At 44.2% G+C, this 17,410-nt stretch overlaps 1 protein-coding gene across 1 annotated transcript in view; it reads right to left on the bottom strand.

Moving 5' to 3' along the window:
• The window catches only part of LOC126426543 (uncharacterized), a 122,789-nt gene that overhangs the window by 61,756 nt on the left and 43,623 nt on the right, over positions 1-17,410 (bottom strand). Inside the window, exons 2-3 of the mRNA XM_050088446.1 lie at positions 13,351-13,526; positions 4,822-5,030 (exon numbers count right to left, since the gene is read on the bottom strand). Coding sequence (XP_049944403.1) covers positions 4,822-5,030; positions 13,351-13,481 — 340 coding nt within the window. The 5' untranslated portion in view covers positions 13,482-13,526. The remainder of the gene's footprint in view (positions 1-4,821; positions 5,031-13,350; positions 13,527-17,410) is intronic.

Genomic DNA, 17,410 nt, shown 5'->3' on the forward strand with positions numbered 1-17,410 from the left:
GATGATGAGCACTGAACGCTTACTACAACTCTGCCAAATATGTGTCTGTTGTTGGCCCTCAACTCTCTGTACGTGCATGCTTGGCCTAGGCTTGACTGAGTGACGTTACGCCGACACTGCACTCTGAAGGCAGAAATTCGTCGCTTCTCTGCAGTCGTCATGGAACTGTTGATACCCTCGTAGACAGAACAGAAGTCAGGCTGGACTCTGGCAGAACTCGTACCAGGCACTGGCAGAACTGGAAATACTTGTCGTGTGTGGCGCCTCGAAGCTACAGGAGGAGTGGCTTACTACTTCTTTCTCATAGGCGGTGGCGATGCTGCTTAGGTGTACAGCATCTCTGCGGTGGTCGATTGACGATTTGCTGCAGGCGAGTATCGTCGACACCACATGTGTCACCTTCAACAGTGTCACAGGCATCAGTGTATCATGATACACTGAGGAGAGGTAATGTAACGTAGAACACTGACACGAGGTCTGGTGATGAGAAACTTTATGCTTCAATTCCCCCTCCCATTACTGGGGAAATACCAGCAATGCAAATTTCTTCCATCACCTGGATTCGAACCAGCTTACCTTTGAAGAGAGTACCAGCACACAGTCATGTTTGTGTGTGCCATGGTGGAAGTTAGGGAGAGAGAAATGATTGGTGGTATTTATTGTAATAATTCCTTGGGTTTTCAACATAATTGATTTTGAGGTAGTAGAGGTTACACCAAGAGGTGAAGTTATCGAGGCAGATGAAGATATGCTGCTGAGTAATATTTACAGTGACAAAAGAAGCGTGATGTGTCAGACAAGGAGCTATACAGTAAACATAATTCATTGGGACACCTGGCCCTTGGCAGTTTGCTCCCAGAGATCAGAATGGGCGACTAGTGCGGAACGTTTCGCCGATGGAGGGGTCATCATACCACTTTTCAATTATAGGCCAAATGTCCTGAGGACGGCCACCAGTGGTTCCCATTACCTTCTGCATTCTCATGCCTTTGAGCACTGCTGACTCTTCAGGGTTTTAGGAGCAGGGGAAAAGAGTACCTTGAAGCTGTATCCGCCCATCCATCATTACTCATGATTTTTATTCTAAATTTAAGCAGTAGTGAGGTTTGAACCTGGGTCCCATGACGTTTTGATTAGTATACAAAGACACTACCCTTAAATCATATGTGAGCCTTCGGATATAAACTTGCATACAGTATGACATCACACAACTTGACTAGAGCTAGTAGGAAATAAGAGTTTTTTTTTTTTGTTTAAAGATGGTTGAAAGTAATGGAGTCATGAGCTGCTTCTCATCAGCATTTTATGGAACATGTCGTTTATAGTCTTGTGTTGTAAATGCTACATTTAATTCGTTTTGCGGCGTTATGGATAGTTATTTTAAACTGGGAGCAAGAGAAGGGGTGGTCGTATTTGTGCGACATTGTATGTACCGAATTGTCGAGCAGTCATTAGGTACAGTGAGGATATCTTGAAGACATGAGGCACTGAGTTTGGCTTTTTGAGGTTGTTTGGGAACGTGTGGTTGTTATGTACGAGAGGAGAATGAATCCTTTTAAATAAATTGTTGAGTTTATGGAAAACGTGGCAGTGTTTTTGTTCATGTGTGTCACCAATCCCAGGGATTTTGGTCTGTAGAATGAGGCGCTGGTCTCAGGATGTCTCAGAAGCACCCATTGGCAATACCATCTGATTGTATGTTGTAGCAATTATCTGTGCTTTGTAGAGTGTAGAGTGACTGGTACTGTATTATGTGCATGTAACAACTTTCGTTAAGGTATAGTGGTAGCTTTGAGATAACATGTAAGTGATGCAGATCTCGTTGGAGTTGATGGAACTGACGTATGGATGGAATGCTATGCTGCTGCTTTGTCTTGGCGTTTTATGTGGCGAAACAAGTATAGGTCTTAAGCTGATGTTTTGATGTGGCTGAAGAAAAAGTGGGATTGCTTTTTGGAATAGGTGACTTGGATGTTAAAATGGAACGTAATGGGGCTGTTATCGTCATATGTTCGACGATATGTGGACGTTGAAAGAGAGTGAATGTTGTGGAAAACAGTGGTTCTAAACTGGATGTCTTTCATGTTAGGGATGCGAGACAAGAAACTGTTGGGATGATGAAGGTGAGTTCGACTGATGGTGTGGAAAACTGTGGGTCTGTACTCAATATCATTGATGGTGAGATTGCAGCGCATGGAGTTGTTGCGATGGGGAATGTAAGTTTAGTGTAGTGAATAATGCGTTTACTTTATATTTATTAGATCATTCGAGTTGAGGCTGTGTAGATGATGCAGTTGTGCAAGGATTGTACATTTGGACACAGTTAACATGGGTGGTTTTACGAACTTCCAGTATGATGCAGTAGTTTGGGTCAGCAACTTCTGGTAATCAGTGAACGAAAAACCGTTCCAAGTTTTTGTTCATTCGATGAGTTATCTGTATGCGCTGTAAATATTCGTTGCACGTTATTGACATCTTCGGAAATGCCATTTTCGACTATGTTATGGTGATTTGAAAATGGGTCTTGGTCCGAAACAAATCATCGAATGAATAAAAAATAAAAATTTGCAACTTGGACTGGTCTTGTTTGTAATTGGGATAGGCCAGGTGGTTCTGCGATACTGGGTCAGATAGTCCTCACACAGGAAGTATTGTTGACATCTGTAGCCTCGGATTTGCGATTTAGTTGATTTTACACAATGGCAGCGACAGCAAATCAGGACTCAGTTCCTGATACGTTGGTCTGTTGTGGGCAAGCATCTAGTTCTGCTGGACAGTGATGCGTAAAACAGCCGAAAGTAAAGGACCACGGTTTTAATAGTGGCGAGGGCAACTCCTTCAGACAGGGCCGTTGTAGCAGCCTGCTGGATGTCGCAAGCCGTCTCCAACATCGCCACGTGCTCAGAAGAGATTCGCACCCGTTTCTACTTTCCCTCCCCCCACCCCCTCCCCCCTCCCTATCTCTACCGAACTGCCACGATCTCTCCGATCTCTCGGGATTATCATGACAACTTTCCCCTGAAGATATCTTCAATGTCGGGCTTAAAGTTAGCTTCCAGACAAACGGCTAGTTGTCCACAACTCTGTAAGCTCTTGTCGCTGCTCATTCTTTAATATCTTGTCGCTACTCGCGAGGAATTGAAACGTCAACTACAGCTCACACGTTTGTTCTCGGTGTCCATTACAGTTTCAGTCATACTTATAGACTTGCTGCCGAGTGCAGCTGAGTCTAGAAACAGATGGGGTAAGAGTCTGCTTGTTTAGTAACTTGCTAACAATGCGTATTCCGTTTATGTGCCACTATTATTCTTATGAGTGTCTGCAGTAAATTATCGGCTGCAGCCGAAATTTTGTAAAGGCCGTTCTTCGCAGTATTACAGTCCCTGGTTCTAATATACGCATATTCTTATGATAACTTACTTCTTTATGTGTTGTAACTCTTTTCGACCACCTTAGTTTCTTAATTAGTCGGTTTACTACCAATTAAAACCCTGCAAGTTCGATTGCCTGAAGCGGTCAAGAGTGACAACGGCAGGCATAAATAATTTTTCCGCTGAGGGAGCACAAGCTCACTATCCCCCCTTCCTCTCATTTAAGTGGAGTTACCCCCTACCGAACAAGAAGCTATCAGCGAGTTACAAAGAAATGAATGGACGATTACAGCTCGTTTCATGTCTGGTGCACGATAGATAGATGATCGAGTAAGAGATAAAGTCCAGCAACGAGAATAAAATAATAAATTTAAAGAATATAGTGATTCGAACAAATAGAGTTGTTTAGCAGACAGGTGCGATAGCTGAAAATACAGTGTTTCCTCAGTCCTACTACAGTTCATAGTATTAACACTTGTAAGGATAATATTAACAGTGTATTTCGTACAATTAACTGTTCAGTTACAAATGGAAATATTATTCGTCAAAGAAAATTAGTAAATACGAACAGTATCATGCCAGGATCATAGATGAGAAATGTAGAACACTACACGTTACAGTATTGACTAAACATTAGCTTGTCTGAAGCCGTTAAGTTGCAGAAACCATTCGCCATTTTTAAAACAAGCCTTAGACTAGGTCTGAAAAAAAAACTACGTGTACAGAAGTTTAGAGCGTTTATAGAAGATAAGAAGGAACACTTTTTTATATGAGGTACGTGTCGCACATATATGAAGGTCTTATCTGCACTGGCGTTCAGAGACGGTGTTCAAAGTGCTGTGGGATGGGCCCTGTTTTAGAGGTGCTGCGGGCCTCCTACGGGAGGGAGACGAGTTGTTCAGTGTACAGACACTGGCAGACACCCCAGGTGAGGTGGTCGCCTCTTAGCCTGAGGCTGCAAACATTATTTGTGAGACACCCACTTGTTTCGAGTGTGTTGCACTATCATTAGCAGCCAGCTGGCACTTGAGTAACGTCTCCAAAACATCACACAGCCTCTGTACATCGCTGCCGCCGAAACCTTCACGGGCCACGAGCAGGTGGAGGGTACACCTATGACCTATGTGTCACATAAACTTTGTTTTTTTTAATCTTCTCTAAACGCTCCAAAATTTTGTGTACGTAGTCTTTTTTTAGTCCTTCCATAACGAAGAAGTCAATAATACATCGAAATGAAGTAGTTAGCTTGTCATAGATCGAGACGGAGAGTTGCCGAGGAATCTGAACACTGACTTTGGAAAGAGCACCAGAGATTATCTTGCGTGGCATGCAAAATCACGCAAGATCTAAAACTACATGTTCAGAAGGATATTTGAATCTCATTCCTCGAACAACTGAACAGTTGTCAGTGCATAACCGTGAAGTGGCCGGGTCCCAGTATTAAACTTACCTACAATCTTGAAGTCATCTTTGTAGAATGAATAGATGTAGTCAGCTGCAGTGTACCAGTAGAAACGATGGAAGGCGTACAGTTCGTCAGCGAGGCTGAACATTTGCGACGCCTCTGGCTGCCGCTCCTTGCACAGCGCACTGAAGTCGTCGTCAAAGGAGGGGCTCCACGGCTGATAGCGCAGCAGGCGTTCACTCAACAGCGTCCGCCTGTAGCACACAAGCTGCCAGGTTAAAAGTTGAAAACCTAGCATGTATAGTTTATGCAAGAACGTACAAGTATTCAGAACGGATTTCCACTCAGCAGTGGATTAGAAACTTCCTGACAAATCAGTACTGTGTTCGAGACTGGGACACAAACCTGGAACTTTTTCATTCTTTAAAGGATGCATAGTAACACAGCAAACAATCGCAAATCCATTGGTCTTCTTAGCATTTTAGCGCATCGAGATTTCATCTTTAGATTTCAGAGCACTTGAGTGAGATACCAATTGTAACTATTTCTTGCAGATCATCCACTCCGTTCTGTGCTGCTATATCGTTTTAACAGGTTTCAGGCACATCAAACAGCAGAACTGCAGCGCTTCCTGCAGAATATCTCTTTTCTTTAAAGAAGAATTTCGTATGCATTGCAAGAGAGTGAACATGTGATATTTATGTTAAGGATATGAATGACTTGTTCAAATTTGTTATAGATGATTTTAGACGCTGACATGTACACATGTCTGTCATCAGCTGAAGCAAAATCGTCCTCATTACCACTTGAAAATGGCTCAAAAGGCCGAAACCGCAATTGTAAAACAATTTTTATAGTCAATGGCGAAAATAGACATCGAGCTGGGCAGGCAGGAACCGAGAGCCGCCGTCGCAGCCTTACTTCCGCCAGTACCTCAGCCGCTGCCTTCCAGCCGTCACAGAAGCTCCCCTGCACGGCTGGCGGGACCAGCGCTCCCGGAAGGATGGGCACTGCAGTGACCAGAGGCCTCGGGAGTTGCTTCCTGGGCGAATCCTCACTCTGCAGTGGAGAGTGCAGTCACTTGAAACGTCGAGGATCCGACACACGGCTCTGACCTGCCAGGGAGTTTCCTATATGCTTTAGGTGAAGTGACATCTGCGATAATTTTCCGTGAAGACTGTATGACAGCTGAAAGCAGAACTCCCACAGGAAGAAGAGCTCTATGGACAGACGTGAGTGTATCGTCGAGCAGGTCCACTTACTCAGTCCCTTTCAGCTAATCCAACGGCTAAGGACAGCGCGATACGATGACTTACACTATTTCAAATCCGTCTTTGCAAATACCAAACATGTGTTGTTATTTCTCAATAGGTCTTTCGTTTTACTCATTATACCCTTATCAGTTGTGGCATTTTTACAATGTTTCCGCTTACATCTGGCAGTGCGCAGCCCACCATCTCACACTGCTGTGCTTGAGTGCAGAAGTACATGTCTGCTGACGTAAAACTTGACAAAATGACGCTTCACTATTGCATAAAAATGCTTGTTTACTTGGCTCTGAAGCATTCGCTCCGTCTCGCTTCGTGATTGGTTGGTGCGGGTCTCTCGTTTGGCAGTTAAAATAATCATATAGAAATTATTGGCCGTAAATCTTTGTCCTAAGGTCAGTGTTCGGTACATCGATTCGATACATATGTGTCAGGTACATATTATGATGAGAATGGAGCCCTCAGAATCGGGTATGAGACAATTTTTTCCTGATTAATCTACGACTACATTCCCTATAGCCCATCAACGATGGAAAGTTTCCATACAATGCAGAACAATCCGTACTCCCTGTACTCCTTGTAGTATGGTCCTTGGTTATCACTGTTACTTGACAATGACGTTGCCAATTAAAGCATGAAGCTGCATCATAATGAGTTCCGTGTGATGTCTGGGTCTCCAGTTTGACCGGAAAGCTGTCCCTCCCATAAGACATGTGGTGCCATGGTGCTAAGGCTCGCAAATAATTTCCACGCCACGTACACCAGCACGCTGTTCTGCTTGGAGCTACAGTACCACACCTACTCCACTGACAAGCTGGGACTCAGAACCCGTGCCGTGATGAAAATCATCATTTCTACGTCCCAGATGGAGGATGTACGTGCACACTGACTATGATCTGAGTAAACATTATACGGAGATTTGGTTGTGGAAGAATTTCGGGAAAGGGCTGTTTTTAACATAATGGAGCCGTGCATTCCATAAGGCAACGAAAGAACGGATTTAAATGAAGCGAGGAAGTGAACAAACAATATCCAGTGAAACAAGCTCTAAAGAAAATCTCGAAACTTCTGGACAGTTGGGAATGCACTACACAGCTATAATGATACAACACTGACTGCCATATTCAGTTTAGGAGCAAGTGCGTTGCCACAGAGGACGAAATAAATACTCGCCACATGGAGCTGGAGTGTCGACAAGCGGGGCAGACCGCTGCGACGGAAGTCAATCGTCGACAATTTGCGTGCAGAGGCAGGGGTCTGTGTGCTATAGGCGGCTTTGGCCTGTAGTGCTGGAGCCATTACTGAAGGTGTCATGCGAGTCCAGTAACGAAGTGGATTGACGGAATTTAGAAATGACCGACTGTAAATGGCGATACGTGAACTACAGAAGAGGCACGAAATGGCGCGCTGCCTGGACTAGGAGGGTGGTACCTAAGCTGCACCACTGCCGCTGTGGCCCCTCATGCGTCTTTGGTTCTCGCCTTTGTACTGACATCCAACAGAAGGTAAACACGCTGGGTGGTATGAATAAACAAGACGACGTTCTCTGGAGAAGATTCTCCAAGCAAAAGAACATTCTCAGGGAAAGTTCTTACGAGCAAAACATTCGAAGCCATAATCTGTGACGAGAGGGTTCCTTTTTCTCACTACCTCTGCTCCCTGCTGAGTTCTCGGTGTGTGTGGTCTGCAGTCTCCGGCACAGAAAGCACGCGCAGTGTCACGTGTCATTCAGCTCGCTCAAACGGGCGACATGTCTGCAACCGGCATCAGTGTGTTCAGGCAGAGTTGCACTACGTTTCATTTTGTTTATTTTATGTGCGGCAACAAATTATTAAGACAATTACGTACAGCTTACGAAAATGCATTTTCTTGAGATGTTACCGAATTTACAACATGCGGAAAACTTTTCAGTTATAGAAGTCGGGCGAACATTATGCGAACGAAATCTTAAGATAACATGACTTTTTATCTACTCCAAGCCGGAACTCTGTCAGAGTTCTCTAACACGAGATAATTTTGGTTAAATACGGCCCACAACTGTCTGCTCGCTTGGCAAGCACGTAAGCGCCCCACCATGCGTTCGTTACGAGTAACAGGTCGCTAGGTTTGCGATAAACCAGTTATTAATTTTTCTGGTAACCCTACTTATTTCTAACATCACACTATATAAGACTTATGCTGTGAGAAGACATGATGGTGAACGTCTGGAAAAGTCAGCGACACGGTTGTTTGGTGTAGGCCTACAGCTAATTGTTCTCGTACGTCAGTCTGAAAACTTGGGTCTACTAAATAGCAATAAAAATGTTTCAATCTTCACTTCTTTTGAGAGGTCGTCCGCAGATGATGTTCTTATTGTCAAAGCGATATAAACTTCTACAGCTCCTCAATTCAGCACTTCGTTGGGCTATATATTTCTTTTTTTGCCTCCCAAGCAATATGAATTCTGCCATCATTGCCAAAATGTAGCTAAAACTTAACAGAACTTACTCAGCCCGAAGAGTGCTACAGATCTCGCTTCAATATTTTCCGGTTGCGAGAAGCTCCTCTAGTTTTGTTCACACGAAATCGGAGAACGTTCTTTGTTTTGAGCAACATCCCTCACCCTTTTACTCGCGATGAGCACATTCTCGGCTGGAGTATATTCTCTGACTCGCTTTACTCATGTGAACCTCAAAATGTCCTCCCAAAATTTCCAGTACGAAGTATATCCTCCGTTTTACTGACACGCCCCACTACACTTCGCCAGCTCCTCAGCTCTCAAATGGACTCTGCCAGTGGTTCTTCGTCGATCATCTCCCACCCTTCGTCGTCGTCTTCATTGCTTCACCACTCACAGAGAGCCGTAGTCTGGCAGCCCCTTCGCCACTGCCTCCGTCAAATGCTCCACCACCGTCGCCGCCACCTGCGCCACCGTCGACTCCCTCTCCAGCAGCGCCGCTGGCTCTGTCGCCAACACCGTCGCCAGCCCCAAACCGCGGCCCGCCCCAACGCCCCCACCACTGCCGGTGCAGGAAGTTCCAACCACATCCACATTCGTCACCGCCGTCATAAACTCCTGTCAATGTCCTTATCTACACACAACTGGGGCCACCTATTACACCACAACCCTCATGCATGCAGTCATAAGACCAAACAAATGAAATAGAATAGATAAAACCTCACGATTCCAAATGAAACCAAGCCAAAAATGATTTCACTACATTTTCGGACATGAAACCAATAATTCCTCTCAACTGTCGTCCTTTGTGTTTACATCTACATACATAATCTGCAAGCCACGGTGCGGTGCGTGGCGGAGGGTACCCTGTTCCACAACTAGTCGTTTCCTTTCCTGTTCCGCTCGCAGACAGAGCGATGGACAGACGCCTGTCTATATGCCTCCTTAGGAGCCGTAATTCCTCGTATCTTGTCTTCGTGGTCCCTACCAGAAATGTATGCTGGCATTATTAGGATCGTTCTGCAGCCAGGTTCTCTACATTTTCTCTGTTGTTTTCTTCGAAATGAGTGTCTTCTTCCCTGCTGAGCTCCAGAAGCATATACGTAACACTTGCATGCTGATCGAAACTCCGGTAAGAAATCTACCTGCTCCCCCTGAATTGTTTCGATGTCTTCTCTCTGTCCGACCTGGAGCAGATCCCAAACACTCGAGCAATGCTGAACAAGAAGTCGCTCTGGCGTCCTACACGGGGTCTCCCTTACATACGAACCACACTTTCACAAAACTCTCTCAATAAACCCAAGTCGACCGTTCGCCTTTCCTACCAGAATCCTCACACGTTTATTCAATTTCATCTCGCTTCGCAACATTACGTCCAGATATTTCAACGAAGTGACTGTGGCAAGTAGGACACTTGGAGTGTCTTATCCGGATATTGCGGGTTCGTTCTTGCCACTCATCCGCTTTCGTCTACAGCAAGAGCCACCTGCCATTCATCACACCAACTAGAAATTTTGTCATCTTGTGTCAACCTGCAGTCATTCCACATGCTCGTTCTTCCGTTATCACCCCGCAATGGGACACCGTGACAAATGCTTTCGAGAAATCTAGAAATATGGGATCTGCCTGTTGCCCTTCATCCATAGCTTTCAGTGCATCACGTGAGAAAAGGAAAAGGTGAGTTTCACAGAAGCGATGCTTACCAAAACCGTGTTGATTTGTGCACATAAGCTCCTTAGTCTGAAGAAAGTTGATTATGTTCGAACTGAGAATATGTTCAAGCATTCTGCAGCAAACAAGTGTTAGGGATATTGGTCTGTAATTTTGTGGGTCCGTTCTTTTACCTTTCTTCACTTGCACTTTTTTCCATTCGCTTGGTTCTGAGAGCTGATCGCAAGATTCGCGGCAAATGCAAGCTAAGTAAGGTTGCAGTGCCGTACACAACTCTTTGTAAAACCAAACTGGCATTCCACCTGGGCATTGCCACTTATTTATTTTCAGCTGTTTCTCTACGCCAGGGGTACTCATTACTATGATTTCCAAGCGGGACTCTGTGCGACGGTCAAGCGACGGCACGTTTGTACCATTCTCCTGCGTGAACGATTTCTTAAACGAGGAATTTTTAACTTCGGCCTTCCTTTTGGAATATTCTAGCGCCAAAGCAGACTGGTCAACGTGTGACTGAATAGAAGCGTTAGATCCGCTTAACGATTTTGCAGAGGAGCAAAACTTTTTCCGGTTCTCCGGTGGTAGCTGTTGTATGCTTCGCGCACAGATCTTTTCACAGACGCACGAATCTCTACAAACCTTGCTGTCCTCATTTGCGCGTTCTCTTTTGAACCAAGAATGTAACTGCCTTTCGTTCCTCAGCATTTTCCGAATTTTGTTATTAAAGCACGATGAGTCTTTTCCGCCCGCACTCCACTTAGTAGGCGCATACTTTTCCGGATCACGATTTACAATCTCTTTAAACTTTAGCCATAATTCCTCTATGACCATAATTCTGGAATTTAATGATTGTATTTTATTGTCTAAGTGAGACGCTGACAACTGCATATCAACTCTCCTAGCGTTCTCGACTGATTTACTGACTTTCGTAACCATAGTCGCTATGATGACATCATGATCACTAATCCCCATCTCTATGCTGACGCCATCGATAAGGTCCTGCCTGTTTGTGCTGGCTGCCGAACTAGCTGCTCAACACAGTTTTCGGAAAATGTGTTCAAAAGTCCTTCACAAGACTGTCTGTCTGCACGAGCTGCAGTGAATCCATAGACGTCCCAGTCTATACTCGGTAGGTTAAGGTCACCGCCAGCTAGTGTCGCGTGATCTGGATATTTATGCAATGCTGATTCTTTGAATGGCTCCACATCTGTCCCAGCGGAGTCGGGTGGGTGGTAAAAACATCCAACAACTGATATGGTTTCACCTAGTCCTGTTATGTGCGACCACGTAACTTCACTATTGCACTCAAATTCAACCTCAGTAAAGAGAATATTTTTTGTCAACTGCAATAAACACTTCCCCTCCTACGGCGTCGAATATGTCTTTCCGATAAACATTCCAAGACTCGCTAAATATCTCAGAGTTTTTTTTTACTTTGGGTCTTAGCCAGCTCTCAATTCAAGAATAATTTGAGGCTGAGAGCGTTCATGGAGGAGAGCAAATTTGGGAACTATGTTACAAATACTTCGACAGTTAACTGATAAAAGTTTAAGAGTCGATCTGACTTTACTCTGAAAGCTATCTGATTTCCCTAAATGTGTACCAACTGGCGAGTGTTCATGAGAGTACCTCAAACTACTGGCTAGTCTGAAACCCCCCATGTGCACTCCACAAGTACTCTGCTATCCGATTAGCTGCTTCCTTTGTGTAGTGCACCCCTGTCTTGAAATCTACCCACAGTTCACCTTCCCAACCACTGTTACCTTCATTCCCACTGCCTGACACAATATCGATAGTTTTATCCCGTCGCACTATCTGCATGTGTCCGTACACAGTGAACCGGTAACCCACTCACAGTTCTGATGACAGATGTGGAGTAGCAAACCAAAAATCCCCACTCAATAAACATTGTGGAGTAACAATACCGTTCCTCAAAAACAGCTCCAGTTGGCTGCAAATCATGTTCAATCATCCTGCATAATACTTTATCCTGAGACTGTATTTCACCACCCTGGTCGTGATCTGTCCTACTGCCTGTCTCTGTCCGAGAAATCCTATAGCACATAATTTCGTTCCTCACACTGACCACTGCCTCTCCACAGCTGTTTACCCACAACAGTTCCCATGATGAACTTGACTGTAGATGTCGGATGATCACCTTCGTTTCAAAAGACCTATTCTATTTCCCAGACACACTCATCCCAAAGTGGCTCCCCTACAGACATCTTCAGATATAACTGCAGAAATCTTTCATCTAATTGATAGCAATCACGACTGAGTCTAATTGTCCATCCTAATCCATGTTCTCCACCTCCATAGCTACCCCACAATAAGCCACCTAAAAGAGTCCAACAACACCGCCACAAGACCTGTGGTGCCTGCTGGGAGCTTGCCCATTCCCACACAGGAAGCCATCTGGTCACCCTCCATAGTCCAACATATCTCCTACACTACTCCATTCCACGACCCCATATGTCAACCACTCGAGAGACTATTCCGCTTTCCTCCCGCTCACAACCTCCACTATTTACGCTCTATGCTACGGACTGATTTAAACACACCAACCACAGGACAAAATATTAGAACGATGGCCATCCGCCTCCTGCCCTCTGCTGATGTCTTCCCATCTTCCCTCATCGCTGCTTAGATTTTTCCCCCATCTATTGAGATGAACATGACTTGTGGCCTCTTTTCCTCACCGACTGGATGCCAGTATCTGGACTAGAGTCGCTACTACACGGTATTACCGTAATTTCTCCCGAAGTGTTTTTTTTTTTTTTGTCCCGAATAAGACGAGGACACGCTCACTTTTCGTTTCAGGTTCCACATCATTGTTTCCACAAATTATGGAAACTTCGGAAGTATCTGTAACCATCAATACTTTCTCTAGTAAATGCAGTAACATAAGTTATTGTGCCAGTTTTCTCCGCTTGTCTGTTACGTAATACGTGGCACATTTTAAGACACAATACGAATCAAAATATCGAAGGCTAAACGGAGTCAAAAAACTTTGTAAATCACGAGTTTCTGTAACCATGTCCTTCACTACTGTCTCTTAGTGTTAGCTCTTTACTCCATTCTGAATTAAATGATCCCTCTGTTTTCTATAACTTTAATGAATACTTTAATGGATAAAAGTGAGGTAAACTCCAATAAACCATAGTGAGTACGACAGACATTTGAGTGTACACTGGTTTATACCTGATTATCAAGTGCCCTGGCCTGTCCTTGTCTTCTTCCACCTCGTAGTGCTCCACCTGTTTGCTGGCGAATTGCATGTCCTGTACCCATCCGGTTAATTTCGTGCGCAGCATGTCTTTCACACGTTCCATGTCCTTAATCCAACCGTGGAGTTGCTGATCACTTGCGTGGTTACCCTGAGACACACAGAAAATAGTTCAAATTACTTTCATAACATCCACAAGCAGAAGCCTGTCTTAATATACAGTTACATGTAGCACTATTACATGACACTGAAATTACTGCCAGCGCATGAGTGTAGTACATTCAGTTTTGTACAGGCATAAAAACATTACTGCACAGCAGACGTCTAGTGGGGTTTTATTAAATAAATACATTTCTCAAACTGTGACATCAGATAAGAGAGGTGCAGATATTTCTTGGTAGCTGACATTACAGACGTCTGAATGTATGAATGTATACTCCCGTGACGATGTATCCAACTGAAATGTTCTGGAGCTGCCAGCAGCGTCGAGTTCCTACGTGTAAAGCCACATGGCGTGGCTGGAGCTCTGACGAGATTCTATTCAAACTTTTGAACGATTTTCGAAAATAGAATGGCCAGACTGGTGACAAATCCGTCAAAATCCTACTCGTTACCAACGCTGTGAGAAACCTGAACACATGTTATGACCTTCCACAAACGTAACGATAGACATCAGCCGCTCCATATCTGAAACATTATTTGAGTTAGTTGTGCACACGGGAAATGTCAGTTTGTTAGTTAGTGTGTTGTTTAACGTCCCGTCGACAACGAGGTCATTAGAGACGGAGCACAAGCTCGGGTTAGGGAAGGATTGGGAAGGAAATCGGCCGTGCCCTTTCAAAGGAACCATCCCGGCATTTGCCTGAAACGATTTAGGGAAATCACGGAAAACCTAAATCAGGATGGCTGGAGACGGGATTGAACCGTCGTACTCCCGAAGGCGAGTCCAGTGTGCTAACCACTGCGCCACCTCGCTCGGTATGTCAGTTTGACTCAAAATTTTTTGTATCGTTTGTCTATTGCCTGGCTGATCGCTTTTGCCGAAAATTTGCGTTTGTTGCTCGTCATCTAACACGATGTCGTCTGTATCTGAACACGTCTCGAATATTGCAGATTTGAAGGAATGTATTGACTGTCCGAGTGTTAAGATCATTTTTTCTGGACCATTTCCGGGTACGAAGTTCACATTTATATCACATATTAAGGTCTATGCTACTTTGGCGTTGTACAAATTGTAGGCTTCTAAGTCACGGCAATAAATATATGGCCATTTAAATTACATATTTTCGTACTTGGGCCGGCCGAAGTGGCCGTGCGGTTAAAGGCGCTGCAGTCTGGAGCCGCAAGACCGCTACGGTCGCAGGTTCGAATCCTGCCTCGGGCATAGATGTTTGCGATGTCCTTAGGTTAGTTAGGTTTAACTAGTTCTAAGTTCTAGGGGACTAATGACCTCAGCAGTTGAGTCCCATAGTGCTCAGGGCCATTTTCAAACTTGAAAAATCACTCACAAAAATCCATAAGGTGCTCCCTGTTGATTTAGAATCATGACATTTTGGAAGAAGCCAGATTTCACAGCGCAAATAAAGGACAAAATCTTAAAATCCGTAATTGGTAACTGTATAACTCTAGCAAATACTTTTCGTATTATTTTTTAACAGTCTGTCTATTTGTCTGTCCATCTGTTAGGGATCTTTTTCTCTGGATAAGTTCTGGGTATCATGTTCAAATTATGTCACATACAAAGGTATATCGACCCTTGGCGGCGTAAAAACTGTAAGCTTATAACTGACTCCAGTCAACAGATACAGCCGTTTATGTCTCGTGTTTTGATAATCGAAAACTCACTCATCGAAACCTATAGGGTGCTCTCCATTGACTTGGAATCGTGAGATTTGGCAACAACTAAGTTTTCCGGGACTAGTAAAGCAAAAAAATCTGAAACTTGTTAACTTGTAATTATATCACATAAAAATGTCGTTTTCGATTTGGACATACATTGTATTCATGACCTGTTGAAAGTATAACATACGAACATTACTGCATCCAAATATAAAATTTATGTTGTAGTCATGATTTAGTACGTAAACAGAAATGTGTTATTAAATCTTCTCTCCCTACATACATAAACTAAAGTCCTCTGCTTGCTTGTTCTTGTTTGTTTGGGCTGGGCTGAGGAAATAACATAGAATTTCTGAATTGATCTTGGTATTCCTGGGACCAGTATCTTGCCAGTAAAGTTACAAAGTGTCGATAATAGGCAAAAGTCATTGGGAATCTCGATTCCCAGGATGGGGAGTTTGTACAGAACCCTTAGTGCGTGAGTCCCTCTCGCACTCTCCCATTCTGTTTTCCTTTCTTCTATCTACCCTAGCATCACCCAGTATGTTGTTGTGGAAAGTGAGTGCTCACCACAGACATGGGTGCCGTCGGGAGAGTCTGAGGGAAGTGGGACAGAACTGCTCTTGTTCTCTGTACGTGGAGTCCCCAATCCTTTTGGGTCGCACTGAAACAGGTGACAGTGGTTCCGCAATAGATTATATTGAGATAGGGAACCAATACTCGAAAGTGCATATTTATTGTGTTAAGGACATACACAGCAATAGATTATATTGAGATAGGGAACCAATACTCGAAAGTGCATATTTATTGTGTTAAGGACATACACAGCATACACCACCTAACAACAATGTAGCTCACAGCAATTCTTCAAAGCAACGACTGTCAGTCTGAACGAATGCATGTATTGCAATGATGCCTGCAGTTCTTCACACTCTGGCAAAGGTCTCGGGTGTCCGTTGTGCACTCGAACAGTAGCATCTGATAAACAGTGTAGACACCTGACCACCAAACGGACCTACTGTGCACAACTAGGCTCGTAGCACTCAAGCATCTCAGTGGCGCATTAACCTGTGCCGCAAGCACACCACTGACCCTGCTGTCAGCTGTCCATCGCATCAGATAGCTTGTGTCGTGTTCATGGTGAGGTGTGTTGCTGTGTACAGTGCACAATGAGTAATCAAAGATGAAATGTGCAAGCACTGCGACGAACGGATTTTGAGCCCTATGTCTGCTTGTGTCAATCCAGTATCGTTCACTGCGCTGTACTGTCCAACTTCATACAGTTCGTATTGTTTGTGGATGAGGCCTCATTCATACGTGATGTTGTTTTCAAAAACCAAACAGGCAGATCTAGAATGAGGACAACACCCACGCCACCCATATCGGAGGCCAACAGCAAAGATTCTCAGTCAAGGTATTTTAGGGCATTATCCAAGATCATTCCACTTTGATGTTAATGTTTGCAAGCACCTGAAGAATACTCACACTCATTGTAGGACTGGAAAGGGGGGGGGGGTCCTCTCTGATGGCCATTGCGATCGCTGGATCTTACAACCCTAGATCTCATTCTCTGAGGTTATGTACAAAACACCTGTAGATACAGCTGAACACCTGCTTGCCAGGGTCCAAGCTGCCTGTCTCCTGGTACAACATTGTTGCTCACGGGCGAGGCTTCCAAGACGAGTGCGGCCGCTTCATGTTTAAAGATGATTAAAGATGTAGCTGTTGTCACACACATCGACTCAGTCTGTGTTTCGACAAGTTTCTACACAGTTGTCACTTCCGCCCAGCTGCTCAGAACAATAAAGTGTGACATGTCTTGGAAGACAGTAGCGTGATTCACTCGATTCCACTATCGCAGTAGCCGCCACGATACAGAAATGACCTGTGAGGATATGCTGACATCACTCCAAAACTGTGATCACAGAGAGAGCGTCATGCAGTCAAAGGTCGTGAGGTGGTGGTATGAATATGGGAAATTTTCAAGAACACTGCCATCCTGAATTTGTAATCATTCAACTGTATGTCAGTCAGACACCTTAGGCAAGTGCACGGTGGTGGAGAGAAAAACGGATTTACTTGTGTTGCAGATATGTGCAAATATTATTTTCTTAATAAAATTTTTGTATTTATTTAGATACTCCCGAGCTCATTTTTTACAGTTCTTTTGTCAGCTATGTTTATTTACCAGGCGAC

This window comes from Schistocerca serialis, chromosome 11 (assembly GCF_023864345.2).
Source record: "Schistocerca serialis cubense isolate TAMUIC-IGC-003099 chromosome 11, iqSchSeri2.2, whole genome shotgun sequence".
NCBI classification, from domain to species: Eukaryota; Metazoa; Arthropoda; class Insecta; order Orthoptera; family Acrididae; genus Schistocerca; species Schistocerca serialis.